The sequence below is a fragment of the Nannospalax galili genome, unplaced genomic scaffold (genome assembly GCF_000622305.1).
Source record: "Nannospalax galili isolate Female #2095 unplaced genomic scaffold, S.galili_v1.0 scaffold192, whole genome shotgun sequence".
NCBI lineage: Eukaryota > Metazoa > Chordata > Mammalia > Rodentia > Spalacidae > Nannospalax > Nannospalax galili.
In genome coordinates, this window is record NW_008331810.1 from 1302196 (window position 1) to 1322477 (window position 20282).

Genomic DNA, 20282 nt, shown 5'->3' on the forward strand with positions numbered 1-20282 from the left:
AGGTGGCAAGGCTCCTATTACACAAATGAACAAACTGCACCAAAAGCTTTCTTAGGGATTCTGTTGAGAAGGAAGATTTCCAGAGCAAGAAAACCAATCTAAGCAAAGCAAATCAAATTTGAATTCTGCCTGGAAATTAAGAATCTCACGCAGTGACCCCTGGTAAGATGCAACCTTCAACGTTCCTAAAGAACAACTCAAAGTCTCATTGTCCTTCCCATATCTCAAGTTTGTTAGTGTTCAGGGAGTCCTGCTAAGTGAATGAAAGGCCTGTCATTCACTAGTACTAAAGAATCAGAAACTAAAGGCTTCTCAACTGAGCAGTACAGTAAGGAGAACTCAGTATACAAAGCCCATTATTCTGTGTTTAGGACCGTATATATCCAAACGTATTCTGCTTAAACACTGAATCAATGTATTTTAGCTGTTAAATTCAAAATATAATACTGTTACTGAGTTACTATAGTATACTTAAAATTTGAATTAATGTAGTTACTTCCATATTATGTTCACGTCAAAAAAAATTTTTTTTTAGTTTTATGTGTATGAGTGTATTGCCTGCATGTATGTGAGTGCACCCGTGTCCTGCAATGCCGTGGAGGTCGGAAGAGGGCTTTGGACTCCCCTGGAACTGGAGTTAATGACAGTTTTTAGCCGTCATGTGGGTGCTGGGAATTGAACCCGGGTCCTCTGCAAGAGCAGTCAGTGCTCTTACCCACTGAGCCATCTCTCCAGCCCCCAAATGTAATTTTTTGTGGTGGGTGTTGAAACAAAAGTCTCACATTACAGCTCAGCCTAAGCTAAAACTCACTATAAATCCAAGCTGGCCCTAAACGTGTAGAAATCCTCCTGCTTAAGCTCTCCCAAATGTTCAAAGTATAGGCATGAGGTACCATGCCTGGCTTAAAATGTAATATCCTTACTCAGTTCTAAATCATAATTGAGATAGGTATGTCTTCTTTTTTTTTTTTTTTAATCTTTTTTGAGACAGGGTCTCCCTGTAGACCCAGCTGGCCAAGCTGGCCTTGAACTCAAGAGATTCACCTGTCTACCTCTGCCAGGATTAAAGGTGTGTGTCACCACGCCTAGCTCTGTATTAAAAACTTTTTAAAGTAAAACTTGGCATGGTGGCATAAACCTATTATCTCGGAAAAGAATCAGAACCTCAAGGCCATCCTAAGCTACCATCTGTAATTCCAGTTCCAGGGTATCAATGCCCTCTTCTGACTTCCAAGGGCATTACACAACGAGGGTACTCTTACATACATGCAGGCAAAACATTCACACACACAAAATGAATGTAATAAAATATTTTAAAACTTACCATATTAAAATAATGTTTCATCTTAGTGCCTTTTGTAATGTCCCATATAAAAATGCTTCCATCATGTCCTGCAGATAGCATAATTCTGGAATCAAAGGGATGTGTCTCCAAAACAAACACTTCATCAGCATGTCCCTTTATTTAACAAAGTCATAATGTTAAGGTCAGTTTGCAAGTTACAGGCAGAACATTTGAAAGAAAAAAAAAAAAAAAAAAAAAAGGCATATTATGTAAGGGCTTTAGAAATGTACTAGTAACAATGTTTATACATGTACCTGAAAATTTCCAGTCACTTGACCATTTAAATGAAACAGTTTATTCATTATATCAATTTCAAAGTTTCAAAGATGAGTAAAAAATTCCAATTTAAAAAGTTTGAAGGTCAAGCCAGGCAAAGTGGCACACGCCTTTAATCCCAGCCCTTGGTAATCCAAGGCCAGTCTGGTCTCCACAGTGAATCCAGGCAGCTGGGGCTACAGGGAGACCCCGTCTCAAAAAAAAAAAAAAAAAAAAAAAAAAAAAGTTCAAGGTCATCCTCGCCTCTATATTAAGTTCAAGGCCAACTTAGGCTAGAGACCTTGTCTTAAACAATAGCAACTACCTACCAGTAAATTATGAAGCAGTTGTCCAGTGTAAGAACTCCATACTTTGAGGACATGATCATTTACAGCAGTGACGACAATGCTATCATTTTGATTCCAAGCTATCATCGTAACTTTGGGTTTCATAAACCTTTCCTCTTCTGAAGACAAGTCTCTAAGAAAACAAAATGAACCTTTGTGTAAACTTATTTGGATGGCAGACCACACAAAGTGCACAGTCCCTTATCAACAGAAGAAATCCCAGGTAGGATGCTGCTCACCTGGTAGTGAGCCTAACATACAGGCAGCCATGAGTTCCATCCCCAGCCCTTCACAAGACCAGACACAGCAGTGAAAGCCTCAAATTTCATCACTAGGGAGGTGGGGGCAGGATCAGGGCCAGCCTGGGCCATGAAACCAAAAAGGAAGGAGGAAGAGAGGAGGAGAGAGCCAATACTTGTGTCTCTGTTATCAACTCCAAACACATTACCTAGAAACAGTTGAGTTTGGCAAAATCAGAGTAGGGGAGAATGTGCAGGCGATATAGACACTGAATGAAGGTGGACTTTAGGACACCACTGCTTCTTAAGAAAACAAAGCTTTTTCTCGTGATTTTTTCTTATTCTCTTCAGCCTAATATATTATTAAAATTTACAGACAAGACAGACATTCCTGGACTACATGAGTGGAAAAGCGAGCTGAGCACTAGCATCCACATGTTCATCCACTGGCTCTCTGCTCCTGACTCTATATATTAATATGACCGGCTACTTTCAAGTTTCTGCCACCGTAACCTGTAAAACAAAACCTTTCTCCCTTAAACTGCTTTTGTCGGGGTTCTTTATCACAGCAACACAAAGGAAACTAAGACAGGACAAATGCTTTGTGCACAGGTATCTACATAAGCAAATGGAACACAGAAAAATCTCAAGCAAAAACATAACATTAAGAGGTATCAAAGTATGCTGGGGCTGGAGATGGCTCAGCAGTTAAGAGCACTGGCTGCTCTTACAGAGGACCCGGGTTTGGTTCCCAGAACCCACATGATAGCTAACAACCATCCATAACTCCAGTTCCATGGGATTCGACATCTCTTCTGACCTCCGTGGGAACAGCATGACACAGGTACACTTACACACATGCAGGCAATACACTCATACAAGAAAATTTAAAAAATAAAATTTTAAAAAATTTTTTAAAAAGAAAGTACGCTTTTCAAAACCTTTTGTTTTGGGGTGAGGGGAAGCAAGGAGGGATACAACAGGATCTCACTATAGCCTTGGCTGACCTAGAACTCATAAGAGATCTGCCGGCCTCTGCCTCCTGAGTATTGGAATTAAAAGCATGCAAACCAGACCCAGGTTTCAAAGACATTTTATAAACCAAAATCTTTGCATGCAGAATTGCCACTGGGGCCCCAATTTTTTAATTTAACGATAACTTGTATTTGCTTATTTTATTCTCCAAGTCTTAGCTCCAAGATACCTTTTATTTAATTCCAAAAGATCAGCTAGGTAAGAATGGCAAAATACAATTTTCTTTTCTTTTTTCAGTTAAAATATTTTATTATTTTTATTTTATGTGTATGCATAAAATGTGTATGCCTGCGTGTAGTAAGTGCACCCATGTCATGCAATGCCCTCGGAGGACAGAAGAGGCTGTCAGATTCCCTGGAACTGGAGTTATGAACAGCTGTTAGCTGCCAAGTGGGTGCTGGGATTCAAACCCGGATCTTCTGCAAGAACAACCAGTGTTCTTAACTCAGTGAGCCATCTCTCCAGCCCCAAAATACAATTTTCTAACCAAGCATGGTAGCACATGTCTTTAGTCCCGTACTCAGGAGGCAGACACAGGTAGATCTCTGCATGGCCAGCCTGATCTATATAGTGAATTCCAGGTCAGCTGGGGCTACAGGGAGACCATGTCTCAAAAAAAAAGAGCAACTCTGGGTACTGTGATGGTTCCATAACCACCTGGGAAGAGAACGTCGGTTAGGGGATCTCTAGATCAGGCTGCCCTGTGGATGTGTGGGGAGGAGTGTCTTTTCTTTTGTGTGTGTGTGTCTTTTTGAGATAGGGTCTCCCTGTAGTCCCAGCTGTCATAGAAAGCCCAGTGGGGGAACTGTCTTAATTACGTTAATAGAGGTGGCAAGCACTGCCCACTGTGGGTGGCACATTCCCTACTTGGGGTCCTGAGCTGCTAAGTGTAGAGGGTGCTGGGCACAAGCACACACACACTCTCTCTGCTCTTGACTGTGGGTGTGACTGGACCTGCCGTGACCTCCCCACCATGATGGACTGTAAGCTGGAACCATGAGCCAAATAAATACTTTCTCCTCTAGTTGTCTTTAGTCAGGATAGTTTACGAAAGCAATAGAAACTTAATTAGGACAGAAATATAACAAATTTGTAGCCAGACATGGTGGCACATACCTTTAATCTCAGCACCCGAAAGACAGAGGCAGCTGGCTCTCTCTGAGATCAAGGCCAGCCTGGTCTACATAGCAAGTTCCAGGCCAGCTGGGGCTGCAGGGAGACCCTATCTCAAAAAAAAAAAAAAAAAATTGAGGCCAGGTAGGGTAGGAAGGTAGGAGGGTAAGGAATTCCAGGCCAACCTTGGCTACATAATGAATTGAGCACCAACCTGGACAAGAGGCTCTGCGTCAAAAAAAAAAAAAGGGGGTGGGGGTGGCCTGGAAAGATGGATGAGCAGTTAAGAATGCTTGCTTTGCTAGTAGTGGGCTCGAGTTCAGTTCCCAGTACCCACCAACATGGGGTGGGACTGGATGCAGTCTTCTGGCCTCTGCAGGCACACACATGCAAACTCATACACAAACACAAACACACATAAATAAAAATAAATGTTAAAGAAAAGTCCTATCTTTGGAAAAGAAAAATTGCCTCATTTTACAGACTTGGTTTCTTGGTTTGTTTCTTTTTCTTCAAACTATAGGTTTTAAATGCAATCCTAAAAACATCAATGCAACAGAAGTCCACAGTAAAGGTACTTCTGTCAACTTGCTTGAAGGCCACTTCTGTATGTACTGTGATGACATCTCTATAGACAAGTAGATCATGAGGACTTTGACCTCATCAATGGGTTAACCACACGACAGGATCACAGCATGGCATTATTAGGGGGTGCTCAAGGGGAGAAGGTGGGTCTACTGGAGGCAGTAGGTCACTGGGTACATATTCTTGGGGTCTATCTCCTGCCCTAGACTCTTCCCTTTGTTTTCCTGTTCTCTACTTCCTGACCGTCATAATACAAACTGCTCTGCTCAACTACATTCTCCAAACCACAATGTTAAAACCTCTAAAAGAACCAGAATAAATCCTTTATGCTTTTTTTCTAGCAAATTTGGTGACAGAAGTGACATTAATTTGGGCATATGAGAATGAAGTATCTATCAATATACAACATGCCAATTCACTTAGAAATAGCTCTTCATAGTGTACAACAAATGGCTAGAATCTTCCCAACATTTAACACTAGAGGGGACACACCTACGACTCACCACCTCTGTCTAACAATTTCAAGAACTTACCCTGAGATTCTGGTAGTCATATCCAATAAAATGCTTCTCCATTCTAACTGCTCAAATCTCCAAATTCGTGCTGTTCCATCTCTGCTACCACTGAGGAACCTTAAAATAGCCATGAAAAAAGATCTCTAGTCACATGGCTGCCAGTAAATTAAAATCAAGTGAAATAAAAAACTGAATGTAGATATCCTGATGACAAGCAAATCTACAGGTATTAATGCAAAGGACGATTAGTCAGGGGCTTATCTAGACAATAAAACAAGGTTTACTTTTGTTTGCCTGGCCATACAAAATAGAACACACTGCAAACTCAATCAGTAGTTTCTCAAACAGACTGAGTTTTGAGAAGACAAGGTAATGAAGTACCTGGAGAAAGGAAAAAATAGGAAAAATTAAAGACATGGGAAATTGAGTAACAGCAAAACTCCATGTTGAGCACAATTAGTTTTACTAATTTATAATAGATACTGTAAAAATATAATCTATCAAGGGCTGGAGAAATGGCTCAGCAGTTCAGAGCAGTGGCTGCTCCTGCAGAGGATCCAGGTTAGATTCCCAACACGCACATAGTGGCTCACAAATGCCCTTAACTCTAGTTCCAGGGAATCCAATGCCCTCTTCTGGCCTCCGTGGGCACTGCATACATGGTACGTGTACTTAAACACATGCAGGCAAAACACTCCTATACATAAAAATAAATCCAAAAAATTTTAGTATAATCTATTAAAAAACAGAGGTCTGGGGCTGGAGAGATGGCTCAGTGGTTAAGAACACTGACTGTTCTTGCAGAAGATCTGGGTTCGAATCCCAGCACCCACATGGCAGCTAACAACTTGTCTGTAACTCCAGTTCCAGGGGATCCAACTGCCTCTTCTGTCCTCCTTGGGCATTGCACAACACTGGTGCACTTACCTACATGGAGGCATAACACTCATACACATAAAATAAAAATAAAAAATAAATTAAAAAATTGAGGTTTAAAACTACACTTTAGGAAAAGTACCAGTCACACCCAGAGGCAGAAAGGAGACTACGATCTGGGTTCTATTTCCTTGTACTACATCATGACAGGGATTTTTTTAAAGACCATTTTAAGCTACTTAGAAAAAAATTTGTCATTCTTTCACTTAAAACTTCTTTCAGTAACCAACCTTCTAGCAAGAACTATCCTTGATCCCACATGTCAGGCAACAATTCTAAAATCTGAAATATCATGCCACTGCCTACTCAATTAGCATATCCAGTAATAAGCACTTGCAACAAAGGGCTAACAGTGAAGAGTGATGTGTTATATATTTCAAGATTGCTGAGAACAGATTTTAAGTATCAGAAAAAACAAAGATGAGCTGACATCATGACTTGGTGGTAGAACACTTTCTTACCATGCACAAGGCCCTGGGTTCAATCCCAGGGACTACCCAAAAAACAAAACAAAACAAAACAACAGAAAGTTAGTAGTGTGATAGACATGTTACTTAGATTGAGTTCATCATCGGTCCACGGTGAGAATGTATAAAGTATTATATTCAACAAATAAAATTAAAAAGAATATGAAATGGTAAAGTAATTATTTGCTGAGTAATAACTACTCAGTTATGAGAAGTGAGTAATGCATTCTATTCTCCTAAAACTTAACACAAATGCAATCACACACTTACCGGTCACCATTGTTACAAAACTGGATACTATCAACTTTGTCCTAGGGGAGAAAAAGCACATATGAAAGTGATTATCTACATTACTTCATAGACTAAACCCAGCAAGTCTGTATGCTAAGAAATTCATCTGGTTTAACAAGAGATCTGCTCAGCCCCATCACCCTACGGGCACTATGATCTTCAGGAGTAACCCCAGGGATCTACCAAGATTACAAACACAGTTTCAAGAAAACCATATTCAGTACAAAAAAAGATGTACATTCAAAACTATAACTGTATTTAAAATTATATCCCTGTGAAATGACTTCTGTGAGAGCCGGTGAAATGGTGCATGAGATGGTGCAGCAGGTAAAGTCACTTGCTGCCAAGCATGATGACTTGACTTCAATCCCTAGAACCCACATGGTGGGAAACAACTACCCCAAGCTGTCCTCTGACCTCCCCAGGCGAGTCTTGTGCAAATGCTCACACACCTACAAGAACATATAAAAAAATAAATATAACTTTTAAATAAATGACTTATGTGGGAAGGTAAATAGACTCAACAAGCTTAAAGGAAGAGCTATCATTTCACTGTTGACTTATTACAAAAAGTTTTTTTAGCATAATTTAAATCTGTGCTTATTAAATAAGCTCTGAATGTAGACTGCTTTCCATAAACCCTTACTATGTGTATGACCATGTGGCACATGTACATATGCATGTGAAGGCCAGAGGCAGACATCAGCTGTCTTCCTCTATCAATCTCAATTTTAGATTAGTTTTGACAGTGTCACCCTAGTCCCAGCCCACCTGGAAGTCACAATGTAGACCAGGTGGCCTCCATCTCAGAGCTCCACCTGCCTTTGCCTCTTGAGGGCTGGGGTTAAAGGCGGGCACCATCACACTTGGCATTCCATCTTAAATTTTGAGTCAGTGTCTTTCACTGAACCTGGAGCTCCACAGACTGACTAGCCAAAGAGCTCTAGGGCTGTCTCTATATCAGGGTTGAGGTTACAGCTGGGGTCTGAAGTTGTGTCATCCTATTTTCATGGCAAGCACTGTACCCAATGAGCCATCTTCCCAGGGCATCTAAAACCTATAAAAGACAAACTGAGCCAGGTGTGGTGGCGCACGCCTTTAATCCCAGCACTTAGGAGGCAGAGGTAGCCCAGCCTGGTCTACATAGCGAGTTCTAGGACAGCTGGGGCTACAGGGACACCCTGTTTCAAAAAAGACCAAAAAAAAAAAAAAAGACAATCTGACCCTTACAAACATTCTAGAACACAAACAGCTACCACTACTCATTCATGTCACTATTCATAGCACTATCCCTTCACAAGTAGCATTCTACTTCAGGAACTCGGTTAGAACAAGTAGATTCATTTGAATCTAAACCACCAGGTCAAGTGCCATAATCAAGCTAAGTTATCACTAAGATGCATCACCACCACTCAGCTGAGTTGTCAAGGCTGTATCCCTCCATTTATATGCAATTCCCACTATGTGTAAGCTGGGTACAGAATAAGTAAAAAGCATCCTGCACCTCAACATTTCCATTTTCTTTTATGGTCAAAGTTTCTTGTTTTGGCTGTGTGTGTGTGTGTGTGTGTGTGTGTGTGTATGTGTGTACACACAAGTGTATTTAGTCTGCATGTATGTTAGTGCACCCAGTTCATGCAATGCCTCGGAGCTCAGAAGAAGGCATCGGATTCCCCTGGAACTGGAATGAAGGACGCTTCTTAACTGCCATTTGGGAACTGGGACTCAAACCCGGGTCCTCTGCAAGAGCAGTCAGTGCTCTTAACCGCTGACCCATCTCTCCAGCCCCTTGTTTTGGCTTTTTGAGGCCACACTAGCCTCAAGCTAGTTCACTCTATAATCAAGGATAACCCTAAATAGATACTACTACTGCCTCCAGCTCCCAGTGCTAGAATTACAGGTTCAGGAGGCTATACCCAGCTTCATGTTTATAAGTGAAGAAAACTCTCTAGAGTTTAATTGTTCTAATTTGGTCAGTGTAATTCAGCAAAAATTTGTAAGAATATCATACTCAGGGCTGGAGGTGTAGCTCAGGAGTAAAGCACTTGCCTAGCATATAAGCAGCCCTGGGTTCAAACCCCAGCACTGGAAAGAAGATAGAAGGCCTTTAGTCCTAGCACTCAGGAGGCAAAGGCAGACAGATCTCTGTGAGCTCGAGGTCAGCCAGTCTTCATAGCAAGTTCCAGGCTGGCCGCGGCTACAGGAAAAACCAAAAAGTAAAAGAAAAGAGGCAACAATAACTTCACGTTTCAAACTGTAACCACTGTCAGATGTCTTTAAAAAATAAGTAAGGGAGATGGAGAGATGGCTCAGCAGTTAAGAACACTGGTTATCCTTACAGAAGACCCAGGTTCGAATCCCAGCACCCACACTGAAGCTAACAGGCATTGCACGACATGAGTGCACTTAACCTACGTGCAGGCAATATACGAATACACAGAAAATGTTTTAAAAATTAAATTTAAAAAAAAAGGGTGAAGCTAGACAGATGGCTAGAGCAGTTAAGAGCTCTCAGAAGTCCCCAGCACCCATGCAGGGTGGCTCACAACCACCTGGACATCAGATTCCTTTATTGTGGCGACACCTTGATATGCATATATACAAAAAAAAAAACATCAAACAGTAAATGGAGCAAAGTGGCACACCCCTATGATGTGCATTCAGTAACCTGAAGCAAGAGAATGAGAGTCTGAGACTAACATGAACTATACCGGGAGACATGGCCTTATAAAGCCAAATTAGGAAAAAATATAAAAAATAAAATCAATCTGTTAAACAGGAGCAGAAAAAAACTAAAATAAAAGTTAAACTAGAACTGCAACAACTGTCCTTAACAGTAATAGGATTAACGAATGTGTAGAATTTTAAAAATGAACACTTACAGTGTGGCTCTCAAGTTCTGCAATTTTTTCGGGTGCTTCAAAACCCAAAAAATACATTCGGATTACATGATCAGTACTACCCGTAGCTAGGAACATACCACCTGAAACAGAAAGGTTAGAGCTTGAATGTCTCATTTGTAACAAATACATGGACAAAGTAAAATTCTGTAAATGCAGAAAAAGAAAGATCTCGTACTCCAAAATGAGGTATATCTCAATAGATCCAATATCTAGCTCATGACATAAGCTTATAAAACTGATGAGGAACAAAGTTGACTCAACTGAGAAATGTTTACCATCTCACTGGGCTTTTACTAGGTGCAGCAAGGAAGTGTCACACAGTAAGTGTCAGTGTTCTACAACCTGGACAAGACAGACGTTGCTTTATAAACAGCCTGCCCACCAAATATCGCATTTTCAAAAGCAAAGCTCAGTGTGACAGTCCCACCTTTCTCAGGGTGATGTCTTGGCCTCTTCCAAGAATCCTACCAACAAGTTCATCATACAAGAAAAAGGGGAATAACTTCACTGAAACACTTCATAGAAGACAGATGCAAACAACAGATAGCTAGGCAGTTAAATGAAGTTTTGGCATATCCTGCACATGGTGCATCATGAGAACAGCTCACATGGACTTTGTGAGCCTCCTTGTCAGCAATTATTTATCACTGACTCAGAATACTCTGAGGAGTCCAAGAGGGCAAAAGAAGTAGGTGGACATATGAAAAGACTAAGATGAACTCCGTGGTGACGCCCTTTACAAGCACACATCCATTCTCCAATGTCAGACCTGGTCGCAGGTTTTTCTCTCCTTCAAACCTAGTACTGAAAAATCTGTATTACAATCTCTTGCTAAACTCCAAAAATCATTATCACAAATTAAAACTAATAAAAAAGAAGAACAGAAGGCATGTAGCACTTATCTGATAAGGGTTCTTCATACTAATGGGGTGATAAGAGTAAATGCTAAAATGAAACTAAGGAAAAAATGACCCAAAGCATTATCTTACCAACACTAAAAGAAGAGCACAGCATTTGAACGCCTGGCCGAGGCTTTTCCGTGAACTTCAAGGGGCGTGGACTTTAAAAAGAAGACAAGGCTTTAGAATACATGTCAACACATCTGAAATACTTGGGTTTCATATTTATTACTCTGTGTGTATGATGTGTGCATGTGGGTGTACACATGCCATGGGAGCATCCAAGGAAGCCAGAGGACAACTTTCAGGGGTTTGTCTCTGCTTCTACCTTGGGATTCAGGGCTCGAACTCAGGTTATCAGGTGTACACAGCAAGTGCTTTTACCTGGTAAGCAATCTCCATGGCCCTAAGGTAATGGTTTTAATCTATCATATTTAAACATTATGAGTCTTGGGCTCAGGATATACCTTAATTGGTAGAGTGCATGGCTAAAATGGACAAAGCTCTGGGTTTGATCCCCAGGACCATATAAATGGAGCACAACTATAACCCTAGCATTAGGGGAGCAGAAGCAGAGGACCAGAAGTTCTGCAGGACCAGAAGTTCAAGGTCATGCTTAAGTTACATAGCAAGTTGGAGGCCAACCTGAGCTACATGAGACCATGTTCAATCAATCATAGTTTTAGCCAAGCATGGTGGTACATGCCTATAATCTTAGTCAAGAGGATGAGGCAGGAAGATCATGAGCTAAGAAGGCCAGCCTGGGCTACATAGGGAGAGTACCTCAAACGGATAAGTATATAGATTTTGGTCTTACTCCTATAGTACCTTATAAAAAAACAAGTTTCTATAATACGCTATTTTATGTAAATTTATTTTAAATGACGCAATCCAATTCCAACTTTTATACATATCCTATTACATTAAAAGAACAAGTCTCTTGGGCTGAAGAGATGGCTCAGTGGTTAAGAGCATTGTCTGCTCTTGCAGACAATGAGTATCTGGGTTCAGTTCCCAGCATCCACATAGTGGCTAACAGCTACCTATAACTCTTCTGGCCTCCTCAGGCACTGGACACAGAGGTGCACTTACATATATGCATACCAAATACTCATACACATAAAAATTAAAACTTTAACAAATAAAAAATAATTAAGAAAAAAAAATCAAGAACAAGCCTCTTAATCCCATTTTAAAGTTTTCCATTAGAAAATATGGGCCTAGAGCTGGGTATGGTGGCACACACCTTAAATCCCAGCACTTGGGAGGCAAAGGCAGGTGGATCTCTGTGAGTTAGAGGCCAGTCTGATCTACATAGTGAGTTCCAGGCCAGCTGGGGCTACAGGAGACCCTGTCTCAAAAAGACACACACAAAAAAAAAATTTTTTTAATTTAAAAAAAAAAATTTAAGAGGCTGGAGAGATGGCTCAGCAGTTAAGAGCACTGACTGCTCTTGCAGAGGACCCGGGTTCGATTCCCAGCACCCACATGGAAGCTACTAACCATCCTTAACTCCAGTTCCAGGGGAATCCGAAGCCGCCTTCTGATCTCCACGGCATTGCACGACACAGGTGCACTCACATACAAATAATAAATAAATTTTTTTTTAATTTTAAAAAAATTAAGTTCAGAAAAGGCAACACGGCAGGTTAATTTCTCTTTACAATCAAACCTGTCATTAGACTAAGTCACCTTACACTAAAGAGAACTTGTTGCATAAGGCCACTTACCTGAATTTCAGGGATTCTAAATCCCACTGCCAAAAGCATACGGTCCCATCAGCACCAGTGGAAACCATGTATCTTTGAGGGCCTTTGGCCATCGGGCTAAACTAAAAATGAATTAACATAAAAATCACTTTCCAGAGTTTCATCTTAGGTTACAGTGTAAGGTTTCCCAGGTTAACGTCAACTGACATGCTAAGAAAGTAAAACACACATGAAAACTATGGGTGACACCTATACAGTAAAAATATAACACTGTATTAACTCACACAGGTGTTTCTGACAAGTACTCTTCAAAACAAATGAACTAGAAAAACTTTTACCAAGTCACAATCGAGTTTTAGGACACTGAAGCATGCCAGAGCCTTCATAGTTCACACTATTCAGGAAAACGAGCATGATGAGAGGATGACCCAAGAAAAACAGAACATAAAGGTGCTTTTATTTTGTATTCAGGTTGGCCTGGAATTCACAATGTAGACCAAACTGGCCTGGATCTCAGAGAGCCTGCCTCTGCCTCCAGAGCACCAAGATTAAATGCATACCGCCTGCCCAACAGCCACTGATTTCTTAAGATTCAGCTACTTATTTCAGCCCCAGAGTCTCCTTCTATATTGGACCACTGATGGAGTATTTATGCTCATTTTAATCTGTAAAGTCAAGCAAATAGTTCGAACACAGGTGAGGTTCATCCACCGCCTGACCTTGAGTCTCCTCTGCCAGCTTACCTCTTCTTTTCTCTTTGTTGGTCAGGTCTGTCTCCTTTTTTAAATGCTCTCTGTACTTTTTCTTCCATATTCTTTTCTTTTTTGGCCTTATGTTTGGTTGTCTCCTAGTAGCTTGCACTCCTAGTCTGCACCTAGACCAAAGACCCACCAACTCCAGAAGCGGTAAGAAAACCTGAATTCTGGCTGCTCCTAGGTGGAAACTCCCTTAACCACCTATTTGTAAGACTTCAGATAAGCATCCTAGTCAGCCCCTTTCAAACTAGAAAATGCGTCCTGACACAAGGTCTCTCCGGGTCTCCTCATTTATCTCAGCTTGACAACCTAATTTCCCATTATAAAGGTATCTCAGCTTTTTTATCTCTATGCTCAAAAAGTCAATCTAGCCATGGAGCTGGAGAGATGGCATAGTGGTTAAGAGCACTGGCTGCTCTTGCAGATGGGTTTGGTTTCCAGCACCCACATGGCAGCAAACAGCTGTTTAACTCCAGTTCGAGGGCATTCAACCCCCTCTTCTGACCTCTACAGGCATTGCATGGCATGGATGCACTTACATATATACAGGCAATATATACATATACAAAAAAATAAGTATTTAAAGAGTCAATCTAGCCATGTACAGAGGCACACACCTTTAATAACAGCATTTCAAGAGGCAGAGGCAGGGGATCAGCCTGTCTACACAGTTAATTCTAGGCCAGCTGGGGGTCAGCCTGTCTACACAGTTAATTCTAGGCCAGCTGGGGCTACAGAAAGGCCCCATCTCAAAAAACCACACACAAAAAAGTAAGTCTATTTGGAGCCTTGCATTCCTAGAGAATGTTCACTGGCTAATCTTTCAGACAAAAAAAAAAAAAGGCTCTAAGGCTGGTGGTAAGTGACTACTCCTTATTACTATGCTATCCTTGAGAAGGTTCATACTAAAATATTAAGTCATTTCCTAAATAAGAGAGAAAGTTGTTAAGCATGATGGCGCTTGTCTTTAATCCCAATACTTTGGAGGCAGGAGGATATCTGAGATGGAGGCCAGACTGATCTACACAGCAGGAAAGGAAGGAGGACGGGAAGCAGGGAGGGATGGGAGAAGAACAGGAAACAGGGAGGGATGGGGAGAGGGAGGCGTTTTAGTTTATGGGGGTTTTTTTGTGTGTATGTGTGTGTGTGTTTTTGTCTTTTTGAGACAGGGTCTCCCTGTAGCCCCAGATGTCCTGGAACTCACCATGTAGACCAGGCTGGCCTTGAACTCACAGAGATCCGTCTGCCTCTGCCTCCCGAGTGCTGGGATTACAGGTGTGCACCACCATGCCCGGCTGTGATTTATTTTTTATGTCCATGTGAGGGTACCTATGTGTGCCTAGTGCCTTTGGGAGGCCAGACAAGGGCATTAGCTCCCCTGGAACTGGAGTTACAGGTAGTTGTGAGCTGCCTGATGTGGGTGCTGGGAACCAAACCTGGGTTCCCTGCAATAGCAACAACTGCCCTTAGCCATCCAGCCATCTCTCTCCAGCCCCAATTTCTCTGGTGTCTATGTCTGTGTCTGTGTCTGTGTGTGTGTGTGTGTATGGACACAGGTGGAGGTCAGACGACAACATGCAGGAATGGGTTCTCTCCTTCTACCATGTGGATCCCAGAGACCCAACTCAGGTCACTGGGCTTAGTGGCACACACCTTTACACTGTACTATCTCTCTAGTCCCAAAATCACTTCAAGCTTATATTTTTGAAGATACAGAACAGAATCACAAAGCCACCTTTTATCACAGAATTTCACACTAAGTCTATTTAAAAATCACTAACATGCAACCTAGGAGAACTCAAGTGTGAGAATGGAACTATCTCTGTATTTTTAACCAGATTCAAGTCCGAGACAGCAACATGCCATTAAAATCTTACAAATCTAACAAAATGAAATTTAAAAACAACAACACAGAATAGCACCATTTCCAGTCCCTAGATGCCAATGAGCACCAGGCAGTGATCAATGCATGAACATAGACTACAGCTGTGCTGTGCCTTCTGACACAAGAGGACATTCCGTCTGACAGATCCTCAAGGGACCAACAGTATCAGAAACTTTCACTATAAATAGGAACTTTTAAACCCCACTCCAAACATACTAAATCGTAATTCACAGAGTCACAGCCACACATGGTACCTGAGGCAAGTCCTCCAGGTCCTCTTCATGCACAGCAGAGAGAGCTACTGCTCTGAACCTAACAAGCAACTCAACAGAAATGCAAAGGAACATGTGAACCTACACAGGCTGCAACTGTAACATCCAAACACAGAGACCATGAATGACAGCCTAGGTTCCTCCAACCAAGAAAACTAGGCTACAAGGTAATGGTTGGAAATTAATGGTTTAAATTTCTCTTAGTCTATAGCAACAAACTGAAAGGTGCAGGCTGTTTTCTTCCCAATTCAAACTACTAAATAAAATTATGCCATTTATAGACAACTGAAAACTTTTAACATTAACGAATGGTGTGATAACAGTTTCATGTTGCATTTTTAAAGGGAATCTTTGTGTTTCGAAATTACAAATTGTAGTACTTCAGAAAAAGTGGCATCGAAGAATTTGCTTTAGCTACAAAGGTTAGGGAAGAAATGGCCAGTTATTGACAGATCTATACGGACCCATTATCTACTCTGTATGTTGAAAATTATCCTTATTGTGGGGAGATTATCAAATTTAATCAGCTCCACAAAATCCAAAAGTTTTAAACAGAAAAATAACCTACCAGCAGTTTGACAGACACCCTACCAACCAGAGGAAAGCCTACCCCTCGGTTCACTGCATTATTCTTCCATAGTTTATGTAAGTACAAATGATTACCTTTTCTCTGGAATACACTCAAGTTTAAAATACATCATATACAGACTGGAGAGATGGCTCAGGAGTTAAGAGCACTGCTTACAGAGGACCCAAGTTCGGTTCCCAGCACCCACACTGCATTTAACCATTGTCCGTAACTCTAACTCCAGTGGATCTGACATCCTCTTCTGGCTTTTGTGGGCAGTGCATGATACCAGTGCATTTACACACATGCAAGCAAAACACTCATACACATAAAATAAAAATAAAATACATCATATAATCACACCATCTTACTACATATCAATTCCAAGGAAAAGCTTTAAAAGAAAAGGCAAAGTACACCATCTGCCCAGGAAGCCAAAGGTTTACCTGTAAAGACGTGATCGATCCCGTGTGTCCTTGCAGCACAGCAACTGGGGCGCACGTCCTCAAGCACCACACCCGGATGATCTTATCACAGCTCCCTGCAGCAATCATCGTGTTCTCGTAGTTTACTGCCATGTCTGAAATTTCTGCAGAATGACCCCTTAACGTGGACAAGAGGCGGCCATTATATGTTGACCAAATCTTCACCAAACAATCATCTGAACCCTAAAAAAGCAATGCCCAAATATGAATGTTAGAATGTCCTTTGAGTTAAAAGAACAGTTTATATACCACCCAAATTAACTACTAACTCCTCCCTCTTTCCAGCAAAACAATTATTGTTATGGTCAGAACTCATGAAATAGTATTTTTCTTCAAAGCAAAGAAAGCCTACGTAAAATGTTATCTATTAGGTCACATCATCATCTAAATACTATTTTTCCAAAATTCTCTGACTAAAAATAGTCCAACTCTAAGTTCCTGCTCCACAGTATCAACTAACAAAGACTCAATGTTAATTTAGTTCACCGAGCTAAAAACTGGGTGTTGCCGGGAGTGGTGGCGCACGCCTTTGATCCCAGCACTCGGGAGATGGAGGCAGGCGGATATCTGTGAGTTCAAGGCCAGCCTGGTCTACATAGTGAGTTCCAGGAAAGCTGGGGCTATAGGGAGACCCTGTCTCAAAAAGACAAAATAATAATAATAATAATAATAATAATAATAATAATTCAGCAACATTAAAACAACAAAAAAAAACTGGGTGTTGGCTGAAAAGCAAGACTGTGTACTGGTCCCAGAAACTACTGAAAGGTAATGAGGAAAACAGCCTCATTTCAAAGGAGCAACTCAGACTCTCAGATTTACACTATTAGCCAGCACTCTTCAACACAGTTTCCTAAGTGCTCCATCTCCTGAGAAATCAAACTGATCACCTATTTTTTCCCCTTAGGAATAATGAAGAGGTTACAGTCCAAGTATTTCTATATAGTTTTCTAATAATTACTTAAACACAGAGGTTATTTTATAATGAATGCATTTTCTTCAATCAGTGAGTAATCGATGTAAAAGTAATCTCTAATGATCTGGGGGTTTTGCAATTTTTTGATTAATACACACTTAAGATTAAATCTGACCTAAGTTAATTCCTTAAGCACAGAATGGGTTAGAAGAGGAAGTTTCAGCTACGTTATGTACTTTTTTTTTTGAGAAAAAGTCTCAACTCGATGTGTGGCAGAGGCTGGCCTTGAACTCCTGACCTTTCTGTCTCCACCACCCAAGTACATAAACCTATTTTTATGCATCCTTAAGAATGTTTCAGAACCACTACTCTCAAAGCAGCCCATCCCGACTCTGCTGCTCAGTCACTTAAGTTCATATTCACACTACAAGCGCATGGAGCCCACACCAGACCGACACAGTCAGAACCGGAGGATGGGATGCACAGGATCTACGTGCTCCTGATTCCCTAGATGACTCTGAAGCACACTGCTGCGCTCTGTATGGAACCAAATTGAGTTTAAAACATTAACTCACTGTAAAGATTCTATGTCCTGTCCTATCAAACGCTACACAGTAAACAGCAGACAGATGTCCCAGAATCCTTCTGTGCATTTTTATATGCTGATACATAGTTCCTGGAAATGCTGTGCTAAAAGTGGAACACCCTGTGAGTTGTTTTCCTCGATGTATCTCCACTAGGAAATAAAAACAACGAAAATAGTTAAGGGGGAGCCAGTATGTTAAAAGTAAAAAAAAAAAAACAAAAAACCTAAGAAAACTTCCAAAGCAATTTCTAGAGGGTAATAAAACCCGTTGAAATATCTGAAAGACCCAAGAAGTTTCATCCTAATTCCACTGTACCAGAACTACTAATTTTTTACTATGACTGTTTTCATTTAATTTCAATCATTTTAAGAAAACAAGAAATATGAAATGTGGTTACTTTATTTCTATTGAAGTAGTAACACTGTACCAGAACTTCCTTCTGAATTTAACATAGCATTTATGAGTTGTCAAGAACTTAAAATAGTTTGGACCCCTCAGAGGCTGACCTCACTTACCGAGATTTGGTGGGGAACCATAATTCACTGGCATTTCAGGAGGTCTTCCTCTGTGAAGAGCGGCAAAGGCAGAGCCCTTCCACACTGTGTGCCTGCAGTCTTTAAAATGAATTTTAGATACACATAAAATCTTGAAAGTTAACCCAAAGGAAGATTTTATAGAATACTTACGTACATTGTAATAAACTGTTTATTCAAAGTTTTACCAACTAATATACTTTAACAGAAAAGCCCTGGAGGTTTATTAGACTATTTCTGAAGGGGAAAAACTTAAGACATCTCAGATACAGCAGCAGTAACAGCTAACATTTGTATGGCACTTTACAATTCACCAAGTGCTCTCCACATACATCATCTCATTGAACCCTCACAACAACCCTGTGAGGTAGGTGTTTTTGCCAATTTACAAGTGAGGTAACTGAGGCTCAAAGGTTCCAGGACCTTTAAAGAGATCCACTGCAAATGATTAGTAAAGATGGACTAGATGCCAAATACGTGTTTATTTTTCAATGCAGAACACCATACAATATTAAAGATAAACAATCTTCATCACAACTGACCCAATTTTTCAAAAATGGAAACTTTTCAGAAGAAATTTTTAATTTCTTTGATGTATATAAAAATCCTTGACTTAACTTATTCAGTTTGAAAATCCATTTGGCCAGTACTAGCATGACTTCACCTCCTTAGAAAGTACGGGCAAGTTCAACAGCCGTCCCCTTTTAGGTCAACACAGCCCTTCACAGCAGAGCGGGTAGATCTGTGAGTGAGCACTGTTTCTAAAGCCCTACACCACCCCCCACCCCTCCACCCCCCACTGATCTACAAGCAAACGCACTAAGGAAAACACGCCTGCTTCCCCATAGGCGATGAAGCAGACCTCATGCTGCACTAGAAATTAGCTTCTTCACAACTGCAAGATGAAGGGAGCGAAGGCAGCACACGAACCACTGAGCCTCGGGTGCCCCAAACTAGCAGGCATGCCACATTTTACACAGATCAGGTATTACCACTATCATGACCAGAGAGCAGTACAAGGCGTCCTTCCTCATGGTGCCAGTACACAACAAATACAGACAGGCCCCAAGCTGTGGCTGCTTGCTAAAGTCTCTTCTAAAGCCTGCCAGTTCTAACAGTGCTCACCACAAAACAACATTGAGCTTGACACACACAGAAAAGCAAAACATGCTACCCAAACAACTACTGTACAACCACCAACAATAGAATAATTACAGAGTGAGCGGGGGCACGGAAGGAGGGGCATGAACAGTTTCCTGATTCGACCTCGGTGGGGCAAGGCTACAGGGTACTAAGAACAGCTATGGCCAGCAAGCTAGTTTGGCATGGAGCCAAGACTAGAAAGGGGTTGTTCTTTCTCAGGCAAGCTTTGTACTGGTGAACATCTAAGAGGAAGCGTCACATCCACAACAGCTTGGAACAAGATGATCACGATGAACTTGATATACTAAGGATCAGTACCAACAAACTTGGCCATTAGCAGTTTAGCAACATGTACATAGATCATATCACATACATGTACTTAGTCTAAGTCATTTATACGAAGCTAACAGAAAAAGAACAGCAATTCCAAACATTTTGCTAGCACATAACTTTGCAAAAAATTGTTAGTCCCAAAAAAAAAAAAAACAAAAAAAAAAAA

The 20282-nt window shown here is 41.0% G+C and overlaps 1 protein-coding gene across 5 annotated transcripts in view; it reads right to left on the reverse strand.

Annotated features, from left to right (window-relative positions):
* The window catches only part of Brwd1 (bromodomain and WD repeat domain containing 1), a 100794-nt gene that overhangs the window by 70571 nt on the left and 9941 nt on the right, over window positions 1-20282 (reverse strand). For 4 of the 5 annotated variants that reach the window (XM_008826912.3, XM_029560530.1, XM_017796558.2 and 1 more), the window contains exons 6-15: window positions 18623-18721; window positions 18096-18256; window positions 16566-16787; window positions 12661-12761; window positions 11021-11091; window positions 10011-10111; window positions 7108-7148; window positions 5453-5551; window positions 1930-2080; window positions 1325-1459 (exon numbers count right to left, since the gene is read on the reverse strand). In XM_008826912.3, the coding sequence (XP_008825134.2) occupies window positions 1325-1459; window positions 1930-2080; window positions 5453-5551; window positions 7108-7148; window positions 10011-10111; window positions 11021-11091; window positions 12661-12761; window positions 16566-16787; window positions 18096-18256; window positions 18623-18721 (1181 nt within the window). Of the gene's footprint in view, window positions 1-1324; window positions 1460-1929; window positions 2081-5452; window positions 5552-7107; window positions 7149-10010; window positions 10112-11020; window positions 11092-12660; window positions 12762-16565; window positions 16788-18095; window positions 18257-18622; window positions 18722-20282 lie in introns of those variants that run through there. The other variant, XM_029560532.1, reaches the window with a different exon arrangement.